General features: G+C 46.7%; 2 protein-coding genes across 7 annotated transcripts in view; one reads left to right on the top strand and one right to left on the bottom strand.

Moving 5' to 3' along the window:
• trim3b (tripartite motif containing 3b) overlaps positions 1-12,273 on the top strand; it is a 28,012-nt gene extending 15,739 nt beyond the window's left edge. For 3 of the 6 annotated variants that reach the window (XM_047328101.1, XM_047328103.1, XM_047328098.1), the window contains 16 exons: positions 780-955; positions 2,845-2,974; positions 3,506-3,616; positions 3,755-3,906; positions 4,080-4,260; positions 4,553-4,654; positions 4,815-4,913; positions 5,794-5,946; positions 6,288-6,666; positions 7,161-7,264; positions 7,367-7,534; positions 8,063-8,231; positions 8,929-8,970; positions 9,640-9,710; positions 9,832-9,972; positions 10,091-12,273. In XM_047328101.1, the coding sequence (XP_047184057.1) occupies positions 810-955; positions 2,845-2,974; positions 3,506-3,616; positions 3,755-3,906; positions 4,080-4,260; positions 4,553-4,654; positions 4,815-4,913; positions 5,794-5,946; positions 6,288-6,666; positions 7,161-7,264; positions 7,367-7,534; positions 8,063-8,231; positions 8,929-8,970; positions 9,640-9,710; positions 9,832-9,972; positions 10,091-10,243 (2,301 nt within the window). In that variant the 5' untranslated portion in view covers positions 780-809 and the 3' untranslated portion in view covers positions 10,244-12,273. The remainder of the gene's footprint in view (positions 1-779; positions 956-2,844; positions 2,975-3,505; positions 3,617-3,754; positions 3,907-4,079; positions 4,261-4,552; positions 4,655-4,814; positions 4,914-5,793; positions 5,947-6,287; positions 6,667-7,160; positions 7,265-7,366; positions 7,535-8,062; positions 8,232-8,928; positions 8,971-9,639; positions 9,711-9,831; positions 9,973-10,090) is intronic. The other 3 variants (XM_047328090.1, XM_035625198.2, XM_047328097.1) reach the window with 3 other exon arrangements.
• A 1,435-nt stretch (positions 12,274-13,708) lies between these two features.
• On the bottom strand, positions 13,709-19,937 carry trim47 (tripartite motif containing 47). Its single transcript, XM_035625199.2, has 8 exons — positions 19,685-19,937; positions 18,823-19,034; positions 17,542-17,587; positions 17,338-17,433; positions 16,508-16,732; positions 16,347-16,369; positions 16,118-16,239; positions 13,709-15,363 (listed from the first exon to the last, which is right to left on the bottom strand). Exons 1-8 carry the CDS (start codon positions 19,862-19,864, stop codon positions 14,834-14,836), a joined length of 1,434 nt encoding a protein of 477 aa, XP_035481092.1. The 5' UTR covers positions 19,865-19,937; the 3' UTR covers positions 13,709-14,833.
• Positions 19,938-19,984: the final 47 nt, after the last annotated feature.

The raw sequence follows: 19,984 nt of genomic DNA, 5'->3' as shown, positions 1-19,984 counted from the left end.
AAACATGCGCGAATAATATTAAAGGTCATTTTCCTCTATACAGCTAAATTGTGTGTTACATTATACCTTTTTTAAATATTTTGACGAGCACGTGTGGATAGAATACAATATAAATCTACTAACAAACTATTAACTCAGTGAAGTTTAGCAGCAGTGCGACTAGTGAAGACATAGACACTACTCAGCACATTCTTTTTTTCCCCAGACAAAGTGTGCGTGTGTGTGTGTGTGTGTGTGTGTGTGTGCGTAAAAAGTTCATGAGCGGACTTAACTGTCACAACAGGTCTGGTCCGGGGCATCAGGAGTGTGTTCTGTGTTGGGGATGTGGTATTGTATAGTTTTTATTAATGCATTATTGTGTTGTTTTTTTTTTCATTTAACTACAGATTGTTCAGCTACAAAAACCTCTGGTCTCCTTTTATTTTTTCCGGTTTTGGTGTCAACTGAGATGTCCGTCAAGCGGCGGGCACGCGGTCGGTCCGGTTCTGTCCACGGCTGTTGCACAGTCTCTGTTTCACACTGTTCCCTTTCAGCTAGAATTAACCCAGAAGCAACACAGCGACAATAGACACGGCTTTATACTAATCAAGGAATTAAACAGCTTTGGTTCCTGGTGCCTCCAGTGGGAGGTTTGCTGGGCATTAGCGCCCCCCCCCCCCCCCCCCCCCCCCCCCCCCCCCCCCCCCCGAAAGTGATACTCAACAAAAGCAAAAAAAAAAGAGCTTTGATGGACAAATATAGGCAAATATTCATCCGTTTCATCTTTGTCTCCCCCGCAGGCTAACTGCTGCCGTCATCCGCGGCTTTAAATGTCCTCTGCCATGGCGCAGCGCGAGGCCGGGAGCACCAGCCCCGTGGTGCGTCAGATAGACAAGCAGTTTCTGGTCTGCAGCATCTGCCTGGATCACTACTGCAGCCCCAAGGTCCTGCCCTGCCTGCACACCTTCTGCGAAAGGTAACTGAGCGTTTGTGATCTCTCCGTTGTCAATGGACACTGGCAAAAGGCATGACCGACTTGAACGTGACACAAACCCACACCGTCTGCTTTTCTTTTTTTTTATAGCTGTAGCTATCCGTGTCCTATCCAACTAGCCCATCCATCGTCTACCGCTTTATCCATTTAAGGGTCGCGGGGGGGGCTGGAGCCAATCCCAGCTGACATTGGGCGAGAGGCGGGGTTCACCCTGGACAGGTCGCCAGCCTATCGCAGAGCCACATACAGAGACATACAGTCTCCAATGAACCTGACCCCATTGTGCATGTCTTTGGACTGCGGGAGGAAGCCGGAGAACCCGGAGAGAACCCACGCACACACGGGGAGAACATGCAAACTCCACACAGAAAGGCCCCGGTTGGTTTGAGTCGGGATTCGAAACCCAGAGGCGAAAGTGCCAACCACTACGCCACCGCGCAGCCCTCCCCCTATCCCATGACTGAAGGATTTGTCTAATATATACATGTCCCGTAATAGAAGGACCTCATCTGTTGCAAATCCCTACCCACAATTAAACAGCTCAGAGCACTTCTCCTCACTGACTCCACTCGGATAATTGCATTCCTCAGCGTCGGGGGGCCGCCAATGACAGAAAAGCCCCATTGTTGGGATATATATATATATATATATATATATATATATATATATATATATATATATATATATATATATATATATATATGTATATATATATATATATATATATATATATGTATATATATATATATATATATATTTACAATACCTTCAGTTCCTTAGAAAGACGCCACCCCCTCGGGCGATACTTAGTGGGGCATGTCCGTGCCGAAGCAGAGGAGGAACGCTTGTCAGGGCGGGAGGACGGAGGATGAAGAGAGGGGAATGTCGTCCGGGATTATGTTTCGGGCTGGTTTACTTCCTAACCCATGATCAAGTCAATATTTATGGAATGGTTTTCAAAAGCCACACAAAGTATAGAGGACAAATCCTTTTTTCTTCTCTTTTTCTTTTTCCTCCACGCAGTGAGAGGGGCATTTGCCCACCCGAGGGCAAGTTTAATCCCCGGTTTAACCGGATGACATGTGATCCGGAGCCCTGCCGAGGTGAACGGATTTTCGCGATGTTTTAACGCTGCGACGGGCTGAGGGAGTTTTTTAAGGGGTTTTAGGGGAGCTGAGCTGAGCAAAAAAAAGCCCCCGCTGGGCCCCTTCTACGTTCGATGCGCTGCTGCGGTATCACGATGTAATCCTGCTCCTCTTTTCCTCTTTGCATCCGTCGTCAGGCATGTAGACGTACAGCACAGTTGGTTGGCGGACAAACAAAGACGAAACAGTGGTGATTTATTCAGAGTGTTGCAGTTAGGTAAACCAAGATTTGTGCTACTGTAAAGCACTCGGCCTGCGAGGGTTAGGGTTAGGCAACGAGACGACGACCCCGCAGGTTGTCATGCAACCGCTGGGACTCTTCCTCGACACTGACCTCGAACTCGTGGTCGCAGAGGATGAGTTGTGCATCGCGTGCTGGCTGGCAGCCAGGCTGCAGACTATACAGGAGCGCCGTGTCATCCGCACGTCGCCGCCGTGCTTCGCTGAGCCGTGGGTTTGGTTTTTGGCTGGAAGGGGTTAACGGATGTTAATTACAACCTCCTCAACCTTTGGGGGCCCGGTGGCCGGATAAGATTTGTGACCGATGCTCGAAATGGGACTCGGCCAGACTCGGATTCGCTCTGTTTTATCGGGACAGGAGAACCACTTAGTCCCCCAGTTACGGTGCTAAGGTGACAGCTCTCACTCTGAAATAAGAGTAATCTGCAAAAGCAATGCCCGGGTATATATTTTTTTACTCCAACTCTTGCTTCCTCCCCTCCCCAGTTGTCTGCAGAACTACATCCCCCCGGAGTCCCTGACGCTGTCGTGTCCGGTGTGCCGGCAGACGTCCATCTTGCCGGAGAAAGGAGTCTGCGCTCTGCAGAACAACTTCTTCATCACTAATCTCATGGAGGTTTGACTCTTAATCCCTTTTTTTTCTTTTCCATCAAGTCGCAGGCACAGAATGATTTTTTTTTAAGGCCAACGGGACTTTTCAATTGCGTCATATGGAACAAAGGAAGAATCCTAATAGACCTGACCAATGATGAGGTAGAACAACAAAGCAGAGAATATTAAGGGGAAGAAAAAAAAAACCTTAATAACAGCCTGTACTGTTTTAATGTGATGCTGATTCTGTTTTTTTGTGAGAACCACTCCTAGTGTTAAACAGAGGGGAGCACATTTTTTCAGACTGATGTCATTCTGGACAGCGCTTCCTTCTTCAACTGGCTCCTTTTATTTTATTTTTGGCGGCAAATTTGTTTGCCGACGCACCCACATCAGCTCTGGCTGTTTGTCATCTGTCTGTTCTCTATCTCCTCTGGTTTCCTGTCACCTGGCAGCCGCCCACTGTCAAATAAAGGGAAAGAAATGCCACAAAAATAATGGAAAAGAAATTTCATTGTTCACTACAAAAAGACCCACAACATATTTTTTCACCCAGATCCTCCAGCGAGACCCGGAGTGCTCGCGGCCGGAGGCCTGCAGCGTCCTGGAGTCGGTCAGCGCTGCGGCTGCAGGGAAGCCCCTCTGCTGCCCGAACCACGAGGGCCAGGTGGGAGACCCCTCGCTGAGACCACCCCGCCTCCTTCATGTCTGACAACGGCCGATGCAAAAAAGAAGCAGAACTCGACAAATGGCAAGCGAGAGTGAGGGAGAAAAGTAAATGTACTCACTTTGTCTCCCCCTGCAGGTGATGGAGTTCTACTGCGAGTCATGTGAGACGGCCATGTGTCTCGACTGCACGGAGGCCGAGCACGGGGAGCACGTGACCGTCCCCCTGCGGGACGTGGTGGAGCAGCACAAGGCCGCGCTGAAGACACAGCTGGATGCCATACGCAGCAGGTGGTGGCTCCATGAGGCTTTTAGAATATATCCTTCACATCGGGCGACTGGGTGTCGCTCAGGCCTTGGGCCCAGATTCGGTGTTTGCCATCAAACCACGTTTGACCAGAAATTATCATATCTCTGCATCTATAAATATCCACAATTCATTCCCCCCCGCACGACGCTTGCAGGCTCCCTCAGCTGGCGGCCGCCATCGAGCTGGTGGGCGAGATCTCCCGCCAGCTGAACGAGAGGAAGGCCGAGGCGGTGGCAGAGATCACCGGCACGTTCGAGGAGCTGGAGCGGGCGCTGCATCAGCGCAAGGCCGCCCTCATCACAGACCTGGAGAGCATCTGCAGCGCCAAGCAGAAGGTCGGTGCGCCTTTGCACGTGGCGCATGCAGTCGCATGCATGCACACGCACTCGCATCTCTGCCCTCTCATGGCCGGACGCACGCTCACATCTCTCACGTTCATGTCAGCGTTATTATTCATTTCAGCGCTTTGGGTCCATGAAAAGCGCTTTATAACTCAAATATATTATTATTATTTTTATTTACGTATACTTCGGCCCGCCGACTTAATGGAAGACGCTTCATCGCCTCTCTTTTTTAGATACAGTATCTCACCTTGTTCTCCCCCTTTTCCCACTTACCTGAGGGCAGGTCCTGCAGGCCCAGCTTTCCTCTCTCCTCCAGGGGAAGGAGCACATCCAGAGCAGCTGCAGCTTCACAGAGCAGGCTCTCAGCCACGGCAGTGCGACCGAGGTGGGCAGCCAGGCGGGCAGACTGTGATGTCGCACAATCAAGCGAACAAAACAGTTCACATCTCGCCTGGGAATCAGCCATCAAATCTGACGCAGGATGTGAGCCATTTGCAGAGAGAAAAAATTGACGGAATACAATTTGTGTCTCTTGCAAAACACAGGTGCTGCTGGTTCAGAAGCAGATGAGCGAGCGGGTCACAGCGCTGGCGCGACACGACTTTCCAGAGAGGCCGCATCAGAACGCGCACCTGGACTGTCAGGTATCGACTGCGGCTTCTTCCGATTCAGACAATTTTCCACGTTCTCGATCTTGATTATTTTTGTCCAGACTGACCTAGGTCGTGTTATGCAATTTCAATCACTACTTCGCCCTCAAAGGTCTGGGTAGAATACTGTGTATAAAGATGGACAACATGTCTCCACTTCCTCCCGCTGTACGAAAATGAAGCCAAAACATCCTGGAAATGGGCGACTCCATCGTGCACATTTGGAGCCCAAGTCTGCGCAGTTATGATCGGGGAGCACGGTCGTGTATCAAAGTCCCGCCGACACATGGACTCGACCAATCACGAGTCAGTCTCAGCCGTCAATCATGACATTTCACCCCATTTTTGTAGCATATAAATACCTTATTTAAAAAACAAAACTTCCTGGAGAAATGAACACTTTGACATTTGTGATTTGAACTAACAAAAAACAGAGAAACCTTCTTTGATGGAAAAAAATTTTTTTTTGGGTGTGTACACTAACTTATTAATTTGGCCTATGTCCCGTCTGCTGTTTATGAGCTATATTCAAGCCGGCCGCCAGGGGGCGATGCAGATCTTTTGGCTTCACTTTTTGCAGAGCTGTCATGTTTTCCATGTTTACATATAAACACATATATATTTATATGTATATATACATATATGTATATATATATACAGTCTATGATCTCAAGTTGTAATGTGAAGATGTAAATGTGGATTGCTGTAGAATATAGACACAAAAGCTGTGTTTAGCAAGTTTTAACATCCGGCAGACACAACACGAGCGTCACATCCCAGTTGTATCTATGGTGATCTGATGGCTTTAAATCTAACATTGACCCTCTGGTTTGCATTAGAAAATGTTCCGAGTCTTGTGTTCTGTGCGCTGCAGATAGAGACTGAAGGTCTGCGACGCTCCATCCAGAACCTGGGCGTTCTCCTCACCACGGCGGCCGTGGCTCACACCTCGGTCGCCACGGGAGAGGGCCTCCGGCACGCTGCGACCGGGCTGCACCACACCGTTACTGTGACGACAAAAGACAAAGTACAGTCTTCCAGTTATCGAGGCTTGATGTGATTCAATGTGATAACGTGAAGAGTGAACCGTGCGTAGGATGGAGAGCAGCTTCAAAGTTTGGTCTGGTTTGGTTTTAATCTGTTGTTCGTTTGCTTTAGTTGCTTTTGTGAATATTTTACTTTAGTTTTTTCCTTGTTTTCTAAAGAAGCCAAGTCATTTTATGGTGGCAACTCTGGCCCTCCCCGGCAGTTAATGGGGATTATTATCATCAAAAGCAAAGCTGAGAGGCGCGTGTGAAGGGTCTGCAGGAAGTGCTGCCACAGAAGCAGCAACCGTGTTGCAAGAGGTGTTCTTTGTTCTTCGTGCAGAACGGGGAGCTGGTGCGGACGGGGAACGCTCTTCTGAAGGCGGAGATAACGTCCGCTGACGGGAGCCGCGCCGCGGAGCCCGAGGTCACGGACAATAAGAATGGAACGTACGAGGTGGGCTACACGTTGCGCTCCGAGGGAGAGCACTCCTTCGCCCTGCTGCTGTACGGTCAGCCGGTGCGCGGCAGCCCGTTCCGCCTGCGGGCGGTGAAGCCCTCCGACGTGCCACAGTCTCCGGACGACGTGAAGAGGAGGGTGAAGTCGCCCAGCGGGACGGGCGGCCACATACGGCAGAAGGCGGTGCGACGGCCTTCCAGCATGTACAGCACCACCAAGAAGAAGGAGAACCCCATCGAAGATGAGCTCATCTACAGAGTGGGTAAGACCCGTCAGATGCAGCACCACGTCATGTCGGTCGACTGTAGGATTGAATGTCAACTCGCTCGAGTCCCGACAGAAGATGAAACGCTGCACACCAAGCCATGTTGTCAGGAGGTCAGAAACGAAACAACGAGCAAATATGGACGCTTTGAAAAGGATATTTTGGTGATTGCTTATTTGCAATATTACATTTTTTTGAAGTTCTGATATCAGAGCGTCCCTTCCTTGCCAGATAATGTAACTGCCACAAACAAATACAAGTGCAAAATATCATCGGTGTGGTAGAGAACCTGCTGGCTCAACCAGATATTCAAGTCCCTGCATGTTCATTGAACAGCACTACAGATATGATGACCCAGTGACCCAGTGACCCAGTGACCCAGACGATTTTCTTCTTTGTCCGAAACCTCTAAACGGGAGAAATGCCACACTGAGATGAAAAGGTAACAATATCAGAAGAGCGTGTAATCATTTGAGTGATTGAATCCTCAGGTTCCCGGGGCAGAGAGAAGGGAGAGTTCACCAATCTGCAGGGGATCTCAGCCTCGAGCAACGGCAGAGTGGTGGTGGCCGACAGCAACAACCAGTGCATACAGGTGAGACGGACCCCGAGAGGGAGGGCGCGCATGCGTTCGCGGTCACGTGTAGGAGTAGGAAAAAAACAATGTTCACACGCTCTGTGACGGGAACGGTTACAGATATTCTCCAACGACGGCCAGTTCAAGATGCGGTTCGGGGTCCGAGGTCGGTCTCCGGGGCAGCTGCAGAGGCCGACGGGCGTCACCGTGGACATGAACGGCGACATCGTGGTGGCGGATTATGACAATCGATGGGTCAGCATCTTCTCCTCCGACGGCAAGTTTAAGGTGAGATCACTGCGCCTGCGCGAAAGGTAAGCAAGGCGGGCTTGAGTTCGTCTTGGCCCGCCCCTTCCCAGAGCGAAGGGAAAATCCTGCGTATCTTCGGTGAAACATAACAAAGAGATAAAGAGATAAAATCAAATTCAATTCAATTCAATTTTAAGGGTATCATCTGCATAACAATGGAAATGTATGTGGTGCTCTTCTGGTTTCACCTACGGGAAGCATATTAAGAGTGAAAAGTATAGGTCCCAGCGCGGAGCCCTGTGGAACTCCACGGTTCACTTTTGTTTGATTGGAAGGCCTGCTGTTACCGTGAGCAAACCGAAATCTATCAGACAAGTATGACTTGAGCCATTCTAGTGCTGCCCCTTTAATCCCGATCGTGCGCTCTGATCTCTGTAGCAGAATCGTGTCAAATGCAGCACCGAGATCTCATAGGACGGGAATAGAAACGCGTCCGCCGCGCGGGGCCGCGGGAGGGTCGTCGGTTAACCGTCACAGCAGTGCCGTTCCTGTGCTACCGTGTCACAGAACAAGATCGGTGCGGGCCGGCTCATGGGTCCCAAAGGCGTGGCCGTGGACAAGAACGGACACATCATCACTGTGGACAACAAGGCCTGCTGCGTCTTCATCTTTCAGTCCAACGGGAAGCTGGTGACCAAGTTTGGGGGCAGAGGGACGTCGGACAGACAGTTCGCAGGTGAGGACGAGGAGGAGGAGGCCTTGAAGCGTAACCCATCCGTTTCCTTTTTCCCCCCCCCCCCAGCGTCTGAATCTGTCAAGATTAATCTATCCAGCATAAGACGCGACAGCAAAGACCATTGTATGGACACTAAATGTGTGTGGGGATTTGAAAGAGTTCTGCGGCGCGTTTTTGCGACTTTGCTTTTAACCGACAAAGGTGCAAGTTTAAAACGTCAGCTGTGGGCAGAGAAACAGCACGAGGGACATTTACAGTCGCTCGCCCACACGTCTCTTATGAAAGTGGGAAATGACGCACATCCTTATTTTCCCCATGAAGCACGATGTGTGTCCTGCCCACTGGTCTAAAAGTTCTATTCAATTCAATTCTCCTCTTGATTCCTTTGGTGACACTCTCACATTTGCTGTTGTTGTATTTCTGAACACAGACTGACATGTTTTGTTACATGTTATAGTCTGTTTAAAAAGAAGAACGCAGGCCTTGTGCGCACGGACTGCACCAGGTGACGCGATGAACCCCTGCGCCCCACGCAAACTGTTCCCGTGCCGACCGCCGCGCTCTCATTTTCTTCTTTGCTTATCCTTTTTTTTTTTTTATATCTCTGACGACCTTTTTTTTTTTTCTTTCTTTCTTTCTTTCTTTCTTTCTTTCTTTCTTTCTAACTTTCTGTTCTTCCTCCTGTTTTCCACTTCAGAAAAACTTGGCCCAAACTTTAATAAATCTGGCCCGGTTTTCAGTAAGTACTAAGTGTGGCCTTGCTGCGACCTTAATCCCACAGTGCAGTGCCCTCTGTCTAACCCGACCCCCCCGATTCTGTGTCTCACGTCTTCTCTTGAATAACTTGTTGTTGGATCAAGCCGTGCCTGTACGACAGAGAGAGAAAAAAAAAAAAAGAAGATCAAACGCCATCGTGCTGATCACTTCCTATTACAATAGTCAAACACTTTTTGTCCCATGCATTGCGTTTGCTGTGTAACTGGCTTTGAAGAGATCGGCGTGCGTGATTTTTCACTGCTCTGACTCACCCAATGTTCCCTGTTCTCCGTAAGACAATAAAAAATATATATATATTTTAGAAACCATCAGTTTTACCTTTTTGAGCTGAGACAATAAATTATTGCACATTCTTTTTAGAAAAGGGAGGGAATTGAACCCTAGAGGCATGAGCCTTTTCATATACAATGAGTTTTAGAACTGTTTTGATTTTTAAAAAAACTAATAGCATCTAATGCATGAAAGAAAAGCAACCAGACTTCTCGAAAAACTGCAGCCCTTAGGCTCAGCCAGGTCAAATTTGTCTTAACAGCCTACTAACAGTCGGAGGGAAAGGTGCAAAGAACGCGAATCAGTCGCGGACCGGCAAAATGTCCACACCGACCCGCTTCTCTCTCTCCTCCTCCTCCAGGCCCACACTTTGTCGCAGTGAACAACAAGAACGAAATCGTCGTGACCGATTTTCACAATCACTCTGTGAAGGTAAGACTCTGTCCTGCGTTCAAATGGACATGTGCCCACGTTATGACATTTTCCGACGACTACATCATTGCGTCACAGTGCGCAACTAGAACTTCCTTCTAAACCGGAGTCCCCGTCCCAGGTGTACAGTGCAGACGGGGAGTTCTTGTTCAAATTCGGCTCCCACGGCGAAGGCAACGGCCAGTTCAATGCGCCCACCGGTGTGGCTGTCGACGCCAACGGGAACATCATTGTCGCCGACTGGGGCAACAGCAGAATCCAGGTGAGGCGGGCCGCGCTCAGTCCGACAGCGGACGTTTCTCCGGCGTGGAGCTCGATTCATGAATCGTCTGAAGTGAATTGGCCACTGAAGCGCACGCGTGTGTGTTCTCCCGTTTCAGGTGTTTGACAGCGCTGGCTCCTTCTTGTCCTACATCAACACATCAGCAGACCCACTGTACGGCCCCCAGGGCCTCGCACTCACCTCGGACGGAAACGTGGCCGTCGCCGACTCCGGCAACCACTGCTTTAAGGTTTACAGGTATCTGCAGTGAGGGAGGACGCCGCCGCCGCCGCCGCCGCTGCCACGACTCCCGTTCAGACGAGTTCACGTCCTAACATACATCGCTGCTTGCCGACGTGGAGCTGGGACGCGGCCGCACGCCGGCTAGTGACTCCGGCTTCCATGAATTGATCCTCCGTTTCCTTTTCGTCTGTACAATCTTTGGAAGACGCAGCGCACAGAGCTGAAAACAAATTACAAAGAAATGTGAGCAAAGGAAGAATTTGCATTTTACATGAAGGACAACACAAACCACGACAACGCAAAATGAAATAGACTACGGGTGTTTAAATCACGTGCCTATTAAGGATTAAAAAGGAGCTGTAATTACATATTTTTCTTATTTGACCATTCATGGTTTGCTGTCGACCAAGTGAGGGAAAAACCTGAAATGGGAATGAGCCCGTGGAACAAGGCGTTTCGGCAACACATCCAAAGTTGGTGGTTACACAGCAAATTGTATCACCGACAATTGATAACAATTGCAAATGGACAACACTGCGAGCAGCCAGCAACTTTCTAAATTAGCAAAAACATGCAGGGGTCAGCCAGGTCAGGACGCTCCGCAATCGCAGTAACTTAGCCCAGGCCTTTTCTTGGAAAAAAAAAGAAAAGAAAATTGACCCGTGGTCACTGCCTTAGTTTTCAATTCACACACACACACACACACACACACACACACACACACTCACAGACAGGATTGTGTTGTTTTTAAAGAAACGGTTATTTTTATTTTTTTTCATTGTGCACCTTATCACTCTGGACAAGTGCACTTTTTTTTTTTTTGTCTAACCAACATGTTTAAGTTTTTGTTGTTTGGGGCAACCAAAGACAAGCATCAAGAAGCACAAGTTATTAGAAAGAAAAAGTTTTTTGGAACTCAACATCTGCACCAGCTCCATTTTAACATCAAGTCCGCTCCTCTCTCTCTCTCTCTCTCTCTCTCTCTCCCTCTCTCTCTCGTCTATGAACCAAAACAAACTTCTTTATATTTGATCCCGCTAGTTCTTGCACTTTTTGCGCACACATGCATATTTCGGTGTGTGTGTGTGGATCTGACGTCCATGTTGTTTCACTTTGTAGCCTCAATCCAGGATTTCAACACTGGAATATTTACAGTAGAACGTCATGCCAAATAAATGACCTGCCTGCAAACGTCGACGGAACAGTGTTGTGCACACATTATTTGCTCTGTTTTTTATTTAATTTTTCCCCCAAAGGACTTAGTTTATTTTTTATTTTATTTTCTACATAATTTGCTCTACAAATTATTTTTCTAATCGGTGCATCTGAGCTTTCTCCTCCTTGCCAAACGTCGTTGTACATAGGCCTCGTGACCTGAAGCACTGAAAGCCCTCTCTCTCTCTCTCTCTCTCTCTCTCTCTCTCTCTCTCTCTCTCTCTTTAGCCTCTCACATCACTTTTCCTTCTTCCGGAAAAACAAAACAAAAACACGTCGTCGTAAGTTGTCGTTGAAAATTGCACAGAATGACGAATAGAGTTATATAGTTTGCAAGAGTAATATATGCCTCTGTGTATAGTTATCATTTAACATAATCAGAAAGTGCACTGTATATCACAATAATATTCTTGTTTTTATAGCTGACACAAACCTTTATCATGGATCTCCCAGTAGTTTTGCTTTGTGCTTTGAACACAACACCAGCTAAGACACAGTGACAAAAAGGTGGGTTTTTTTTTTAACTGTTTCATGATTTAACCATCTGTCTCCCCGATACTTGTCCTTGCATCCGCTTCTCCCATTCAATTACAAAACTGTGTAATGACGGATTTAGTTATGTTTTCTTTTCAAATTTTTAACTGGCATGTGTCTCTCACCTGTAACCGTAACCCACCATCTTATATCTGTGTGAAATAAGAGGAAGCACATCAATTCGACACCGCATCAACCATTCACGTGCAGCCCTACTGTATACTGCAGGAGGCCCGTCTTACAAAGACGTAATCACTATGTAATCATGGCAAAGGTATGATTGTAAATATTAAAGGAATATCACTACCAGCTGTCGTGCAAATGGCCTGTTTTGTAAATCCAGACTTCAGCTAATGAAGTGATTGTTTTGGTGCATGGGTTAGAATGATAACTTGAGAAATTTATTTGCCTTTTTTGTGGGGGGAGAGATTATAAATCTGCATGGTTGTGTATTTCCTTGGGAAGATCTGAATCAGATAGATTAGAGTCCCAAACTGGCAATATGTTTTTTGTTTAGTGACTTTAGTGAAAAAATTATTAGCTGCAAATGCAATAAATTACATGCTTATTACAATAACTGGGAGCTTGACTAAAAAAAGACTGCTTTGCTCCTTCATTACCAACATGTTCCCCCACGAGATCTTTAAGATGAATGGTCATTTCATGTTATATCAGGATCAGGATTAGGTTTTTAAACATTTCTGCATCATTATTTTTTGGTTTTAATTACCAAAAACACAACTAACATTCATACCAGGACTTTATTTACCATTTTGTAGAATTAGGAAGAATCTTTTTGAAAGTTAGAAAAAATTCCCTCAAAAATATATCAGATACTAAGATGTTCATTGGAAAATTGTCAAAACCACTGTTAACAAATTAAGTAATAATAATAATAGTGACATCCAGCATCTGTTGCACGGGGTCACATGAGACGCCGTTACAAACCGTTTGGTTGGTCTGTTGGGAAAAGCCCAGTAAAACCTGTCGAGAATCAATTTCTGCCTCTAGTTCGTGTTAATACATGTGTTAATACATGTACATCACTCTGTATGGTTAAGCGTCTCTGTCATTTCATTAAAACCACGTCTGTGTAAAGAATCACAACTCCCGTCATCACTACAGCAGATGAAGAGATGCATTTTGTTTTTCTTTCTCACCTCTTCTGGCAAGTATGAAAACGGAATCAGACACCACGCCGCCCCAGAGAGACAAATGCCGGACAGGAATAGCAAAAAGAGAAGGAGGGTGAGAAAACAAGAAGCCACAACCCCGTCGAGAAGCCTCATACTTCAGGCAGCGGTCTGGACACTGCGGCGAACTCTTGCAGATTCATGGCGTAGTTTTTGGTGTAAACAAAAAGGAGTCCTCACCAGTAACTTACACAGAAAATTCGCAGCCAGTGCAATGAGCAAAAATTAATCCGAGAAGGAAATGTTTGATCCGGTTCAATACTTTGATTCTGTAAAAGCACAAATGTTTACTTTGTTGGAGGAGTTTCACTTATTCAATTTTACTCATTGAGATCGTTTTGATGACGAATGAGAAAACATAACTTTTTACAACCATAAAAAAGATTATTATATTTTAAGTGGAAGTTACTAACCTGGTAATAACACTGAGCAAAGTGAGGCAAGCAAGTTGATGGTAAAGGCGTTAACAGGGGAAAAAAAATTAAGCCTTTTTCTGAATTCATTGTAAACTGAGAAACACTACTGTAAGCAGGAAAGGGCCAAAAACAGGATTTACCAAGATCATTTTTTTATGTCACACTTAATAAGACATCTCAAAAAACGGCGTAGCTGAACACAAGTGAAAATCAGCTTAAATGTATAGGTATTAACTGAGGTACAGCATTTTGGAGACAACATTTGAGGAAAATAAAAAGCAGTCTTTTGAGATCGACCGTTGGTCTCCTCAAATATTATCACTGACTGTGTAAGATGGCGAGTGCAGAAGCAAAAAAATAAAAATCCATGACGATTATAATCTTCAGAATGTGTAAATCGTACATTTAAGAAGGAAAAAAAAGGACAAAAATTCATACAATTGTCCAAATATTCATTTTTTTCAGATTAAGCTTTTTGTTTTAGTCCAGTCCCCCAAGCTCATGGAGGCGAATCCTGACTGTGATGGAATGTATTTTACAACAACTACAGGTTCAACCAGTCATATATTAAGGGACAAATGCAGGCGTAAACAAAAGCTAAACACGCCATCAGTAAGACTGCTCACAAAAACAAGCAGTGAAAAGTGACGCAGAGCAATACCACAGAGAAGTGAAAGTGTGCAGAATTTAAAAAAAATAAATAAAAGGATGAGTAAAGATGATTTTAAAAAAGTTAAAATTATCTGTTCTGATGTTGAAATCAACAAAACTAACAACCTGAGCCGTTGGTTCCTGGAGGTCAAATCATCCTCCGAGAGCAGAAATCGCAGTAAAAAGACGAACACATTTGGCTCACGCGATTCTGATCCACCGTCGGCACAGAGCGACTCTTCTTCAGTCTAAAATGAATGAGGGGAATCTTAAAACTGGCAACAAGTATCAATGTGATATCTCAAGGGTCTACCCGGCGGGGCAGGAGCACCGACCCTGCCTGGAGTAAACTTGGCCAAACATTTTGTTTTATGTACAGTAAAGCTCTAATCGCCAAGAGCATGCGAGGCGTCTGTATCCCGCCAGACACGGTGATATAAAAACAGCAGAGCACCTCTCCGAGCCCCCCGCTGCAGAGCAGTCAGGGGGGTGTAAGCCTACAGTGCGTGTCTAAACCCTTAAAACATTGCCGACAGCAAATCAGGAAACACTGGCATACACAGGTTGACTCTTACACAATTAGCTTAGAAGGACGCCGTCGCTGCGCTCTCAGTAATAGTGGCATATCTGCAGCCGGCTGCCCGGGTCGTTTTTCCCCGGGCTGAAGAAAGGGCTGACGGGCTCCTCAAAGCAGGTGTCGAACATGTACAGTCTCTTCATCGTGACGGCATCGTAGAAACTAAGGCGCCCGTGGTCATAGTCCAGGTACACGCCGACGCGGGGGGAGTTCCAGTAGTCGGCGACCAGGATACGCCCGTCCTCCTCGTTGGCGTACAGCCGGTCCTGCAGACACAGGCTCCAGTATCCAGCGGACGGGGTGAGGCTGACGAAGCCCTTCCTGTTGCTGGACAGCGTGGTGACGCCCAGGTACCACACGCCCTTGTCCCTCACGTCGACCTCCCAGTAGTGTTGGCCGCCGGCGTACTCGGGCAAGGCGAGCACGCCGCAGAAGCGGGTGAAGCGGCCCGGCATTTCCGGCTCCTGGCTGCGGATGCGGCCCTCCTCCACCTTGGTGTCGAAGTCCGAGATGTACAGGTTCGGGTGAGCGGTGTCCGGGTCCAAGGTGAGGTTCTGAGGCACTGCACAAAAGAGATGTGGCGAGACATTAATTCACTTTGTGCCTTCATTGGGCTGCAGGTGATTGAATAAAAAAATTGGGCATTTTGTCCAAAATAAATACATACAAAACAACAAACTGAAGATTTGCAAACCAGAAATGCATTTGACATTCATTACTGCAGCATCTTCCCCCAGGTTCAAATATACTACTGACACGTAATTAGTTATAGTAATAATAATAATCATATATTTGCTGAGAAATGTGCATTCAGATAATGATAAATTTTTATTTCTTATTTTTTTAAACAGCTAAAACCTGTAATGGGTTAAAATAATGTAAAGCTTGTATAGAACCTTGCTTAATTAAAACCTGCACTTTGTTTTTAATTTCAGGACTTTTCCTGCTCACAAAAAGAACAGAGCATATCGGCGTTTGCCCGTGTCGTAAAAATCAATTGTACATTAGATAACAGTAAATAAACCACCCAGCCACCTGTTATATACGCCCACTTCTCTTTTGCAGCACTGCGAGGGACTGAATCGTATGTCAGATGTGGAGATACACTCCGGCACCACCCGAACTCAAATTCACACCAGTGTAGAGACGCCAATTAACCTGCATTTCTTTGGAGTGTGGGGAAAAGCTGCTGCAGCAACTGGTGCAAACCCGGGCAAGTACGGGGGAGGACAAAGTAAACATCCCCATAGGATCTGTGTGTGATCAGTCAAGATAACGCGTCGACTGTGTTCAGCGTGTGCGTCGAGGAAACTCACTGGTGTGCAGCACGTGCATCATCTTCTTCCACATGATGAGCTGGAAGGGCCCCGAGAAGTCTGTAAACTCAATCTGACAGTTGACTGGCTCGAGGGATGCAAAAGGCTTGCATTGGATGACTCTAGGAGAAAAAACATTTATACAAAAAGGTTAATTTGTTTTTAAAAGAACATTTTAAATGGGGTGATTTTTTGCAGGTTCATATTCAACAACGTTGAAGCTACTTACTCATTGAATGTCTTAGCAATGTTCTGTAGGAAAAAGGACACATTTTGATTAGTTTTTAAATGTCATTCAAAAGGAAGGCACCTCTCGATATACACGCTACGGTGATTTTTAAAAGTTTAAATCCACTTCTGTGTATCCAACGTCTGATTAGAAGCACTGACCTCAAAGCTACTTTTCCCACTGATGTGGCTGTGGATATCAGATAAGGTTCTGTCCACAGCGGCCGCCTCCGTCTCCACAGTTTTCAGGTTGTCGTCCAGGACGGCCATGGTGGCCACTTCCTCGGCGTCCAGGCTCTCGAGCAGCGAGTCCCTCTCGTCTAGCAGAAACTGGACCAGAGCGCCGACGTCCGCCTCAATCTTCTCCTTGAGTCTCTGTTTCTTCAACTGCAGGACAGAGGATCAGAGGATTAGGAGGAAAGATTGATGATGACAAATGCAATCGCACTTCATGACAAATAGTTAGGCCTCAAGGCTGCTTTGCACTTTAGCAAGTTAACTTGCAAAAACGGTGAGAGTTAAACTGAAGAGTTTGAGAAGGTTGTAATCTTGAAAGACCTCTTGAACCAAACGTAGGCCGGTTTCAGACATGAACTACGCAAAACTGCGGCAAGACATTCTACGGAATTTGCCGTTCACACGTGAGGAACGCAGCAACAGTCAGGGTCAGACAAAAGGAAAATCTCCAGAACATTCTGTGGCGTCTGGGTAGAGCAGGCGAGGGAGGACACGACGATAGCGTCGCTGCCGAAAGCAACTGTTTACAGTCATTAATGCGCTCACTGTGAATTCTCCACAGATTTTCCTGTTTTTAGTTTCACTTGGAAAATCTCCAAGGCAACATTTGCATTCTCTCATCTGGCCCCTCCGGAAAATTTCAGGACAATGTCCCGACTTCAGTAAATGTCTGAAAGCAGCTATATTCAAGCACAAATACCTAATGTTAATGTCACCAGGAAGAAAAAAAGAATTAAAAAAGGTGGAATCCATACCCGCACTTCACTTTTGGTGCGCTCATCAGCCGCAATAACTTTCACACATTGAGACTTCTGCCAGTTGTACTCCATTAGACTCAGCTTCAACTCCATCTGTAACAAATAGGTACATCAATACGATGTGCACAAATCTGAATATGACCAATAACATAAAATCAAAATAGACAGATGTTAGCTGTGGTAAATAAGACAATGCTTTACCTTCATGTCATTTACAACTTCTGTCACCGGCGCCACCTGATGGAGTCTGAAACAACGAAACAAATGGGTCAACTATACCAGAGCAGTTTGTCACACGCTTATAAATAAACAGGCGTTTACACTCAGTGTCTCTAACCCACCCGCGGTGAATTTCCCATGAAATCACATCATAAGTCATGCTGTCTAGTTTATGCAATCTATGTCCTCGCCAGAGGAAGAGCGTGTGCCCAATGAGCCTGACACGCACCAGTGTTATGACTGTTCGCTCTCTCAACTGGAGGCTCCGATTATCACATCTATGCCATGACCTTGATTGCCATGGCAACCACCATTAGGGAGCGCCAAATTCCTGGAACTGACAAATTTGCTACATTGATTCACTTCTGAGACAAAGACTCAAAACTTCTTTCACATTATCCTGTGAACCCTGCGAATCTGAGCCATCAAACGGCTTCTACTTTGGAAGACATCACCCCCATTTTGATGGATCTGTGATCCATCTTTACCACTTTCCTCAAAGTCAGAAGCAATCTATGGCAGGGCTTGTAATGGAACAAAGTCAAAGAAATGTTTCTAACACAGAAAGACACAGTCTTACACCTACACACAACTGCACCCTTTTACAAATGCTTCACGTGGCCATACGGAAAATTTAAATCAAAACTGTTTGACTGGAAGTTTGATAGTATAACAAATTGAAGGCACAATGTGATGTACATTTGAAGTTTGGAGGCCAGCAAACACAGGTCTGAGAGTTTTCAATGGCAAAAAATATGAAACGGAAAGCACTGTGCTGCACACGGCAAAACACACGGTAAATGGACTGCATTTAAATTAAGCTTTTCTAGTCTTATTGACCACTCAAAGCGGGTTTACAGTACAAGTCACATTCAAACACACATTCATACAGCACAGCCATTTACCGCTCTCTGATGCTGACTGCTAGCCTGTAAGACCCCGTTTTCACCTGGCAGTAACAGCTGTCCTGAGTGATCCGATCACAGGCGGACAGCTCTAAATACAGGGGAAAACACTCTCAGGGCGCATTGAAATGGGATATCAAAAGCCACATTCGGAGGTGGGTTAACCCGGAACTCTGACCTCCGAGTCGCAAATTGCAAATGGAAAGCCGCTGCCAGTCGGAATTCCGACTTGGTATGTCAGGAAAAAAAAAAAATCACCAACCCGACTTCCGGGGTCCGAGGTAAACTGGAACGCAAGTCTCATTATTTGTACAGATTCCTGTAGCCAGCGAGGTGTACAATGAAAACCACGACCCACCTGTGTGCTCTGGACTCCCGGCAAACCACACAGATGGGCCTCTTGTCAGTCTGGCAGTAGAGCTTCAGCTCCTCGCCGTGATGCTCGCACTTGCCGTCCACCTTCACGGGCTTGGGCAGTGCCGAGCTGGAGCCCAGACACTCCAGGTCGTCCAGCTTGGCCACCAGGTTCTGCACCAGGTAGTTCTTGGTGAAGGTCCTCTTGTTGAACACCTGAGAGAGAGAGAGAGAAACACAAGACAGAGAGACAGAGAGAGAGAGAGAGAGAGAGAGAGAGAGAAACACAAGAGAGATCTTTTTTTATTTTTAAAAACAACTTTTATTAAAATATAATAGAGAACATCACGGTCCTCTATAAATGAATTGAAAAAATAAATAAATGAATGTACTGAATAAATCAAGAGAGAGAGAAACGCGGATATCCGCTTGTAACACGAGCACAGTAGTCACTTCGGCTGCGTTCCAGTTTACCGCGGAACTCGGAACCCGGAAGTCGGGGTGCTGATTTTTTTCCGGATCTCCCGAGTCGGAAGTTCCATTTGCAATTTCCGACTCGGAGGTCCCAATTCCGGGATCATGCTGGAACGACAATGCCGACTTCCGGGGTACACTGGAACGCAGCATTCTCTTTTTCGTACATTGCGCTTTACGTTAATAGCTAAACACCCACGTAGCATTTTTAGCTAGCTAAAGTCGGCTGGCTAAGTATCATAGCAACAGTAGCTAGAGAAAAGCAGCGAGTAGCTAATGTGGAACGAGAGCAACCGTCGAGCAGCTGCACTGAGACAAACTTGAAGAAGCACAACTCTCGAGGGGGGACAACAAACAAAAACACAAGGGAGAAAACGTGCGTCGGGGCTCACCGTCCGGCACTGGGGGCACTGGTACCCGTAGTCTCCGCCATTCTCGTCCCAGTGCATGCAGATGCAGAAGCGGCAGAAGTTGTGACCGCACTTGAGGATGACGGGGTCCTTGAAGAAGTCCAGGCAGATCGCGCACGACAGCTCTCTCTTCAGGTCGTCTCCGGTGGCGGCGGTCGCCATGTTTTCACGGTGCGGCGGCGGCGGCGGCACAACAACTACTGCAGGAAGTGGAGGAGGGAGGAAGCGGCCACATTTGTGCTGCGTCACTCTCCCTCTCGACCAATCAAATGTGGCACGGGT

This window comes from Scophthalmus maximus, chromosome 2 (genome assembly GCF_022379125.1).
Source record: "Scophthalmus maximus strain ysfricsl-2021 chromosome 2, ASM2237912v1, whole genome shotgun sequence".
Taxonomy (NCBI): Eukaryota; Metazoa; Chordata; class Actinopteri; order Pleuronectiformes; family Scophthalmidae; genus Scophthalmus; species Scophthalmus maximus.
Note: the sequence above shows the minus strand (reverse complement) of the source record. Positions and strands in the feature narration are given on the sequence as shown.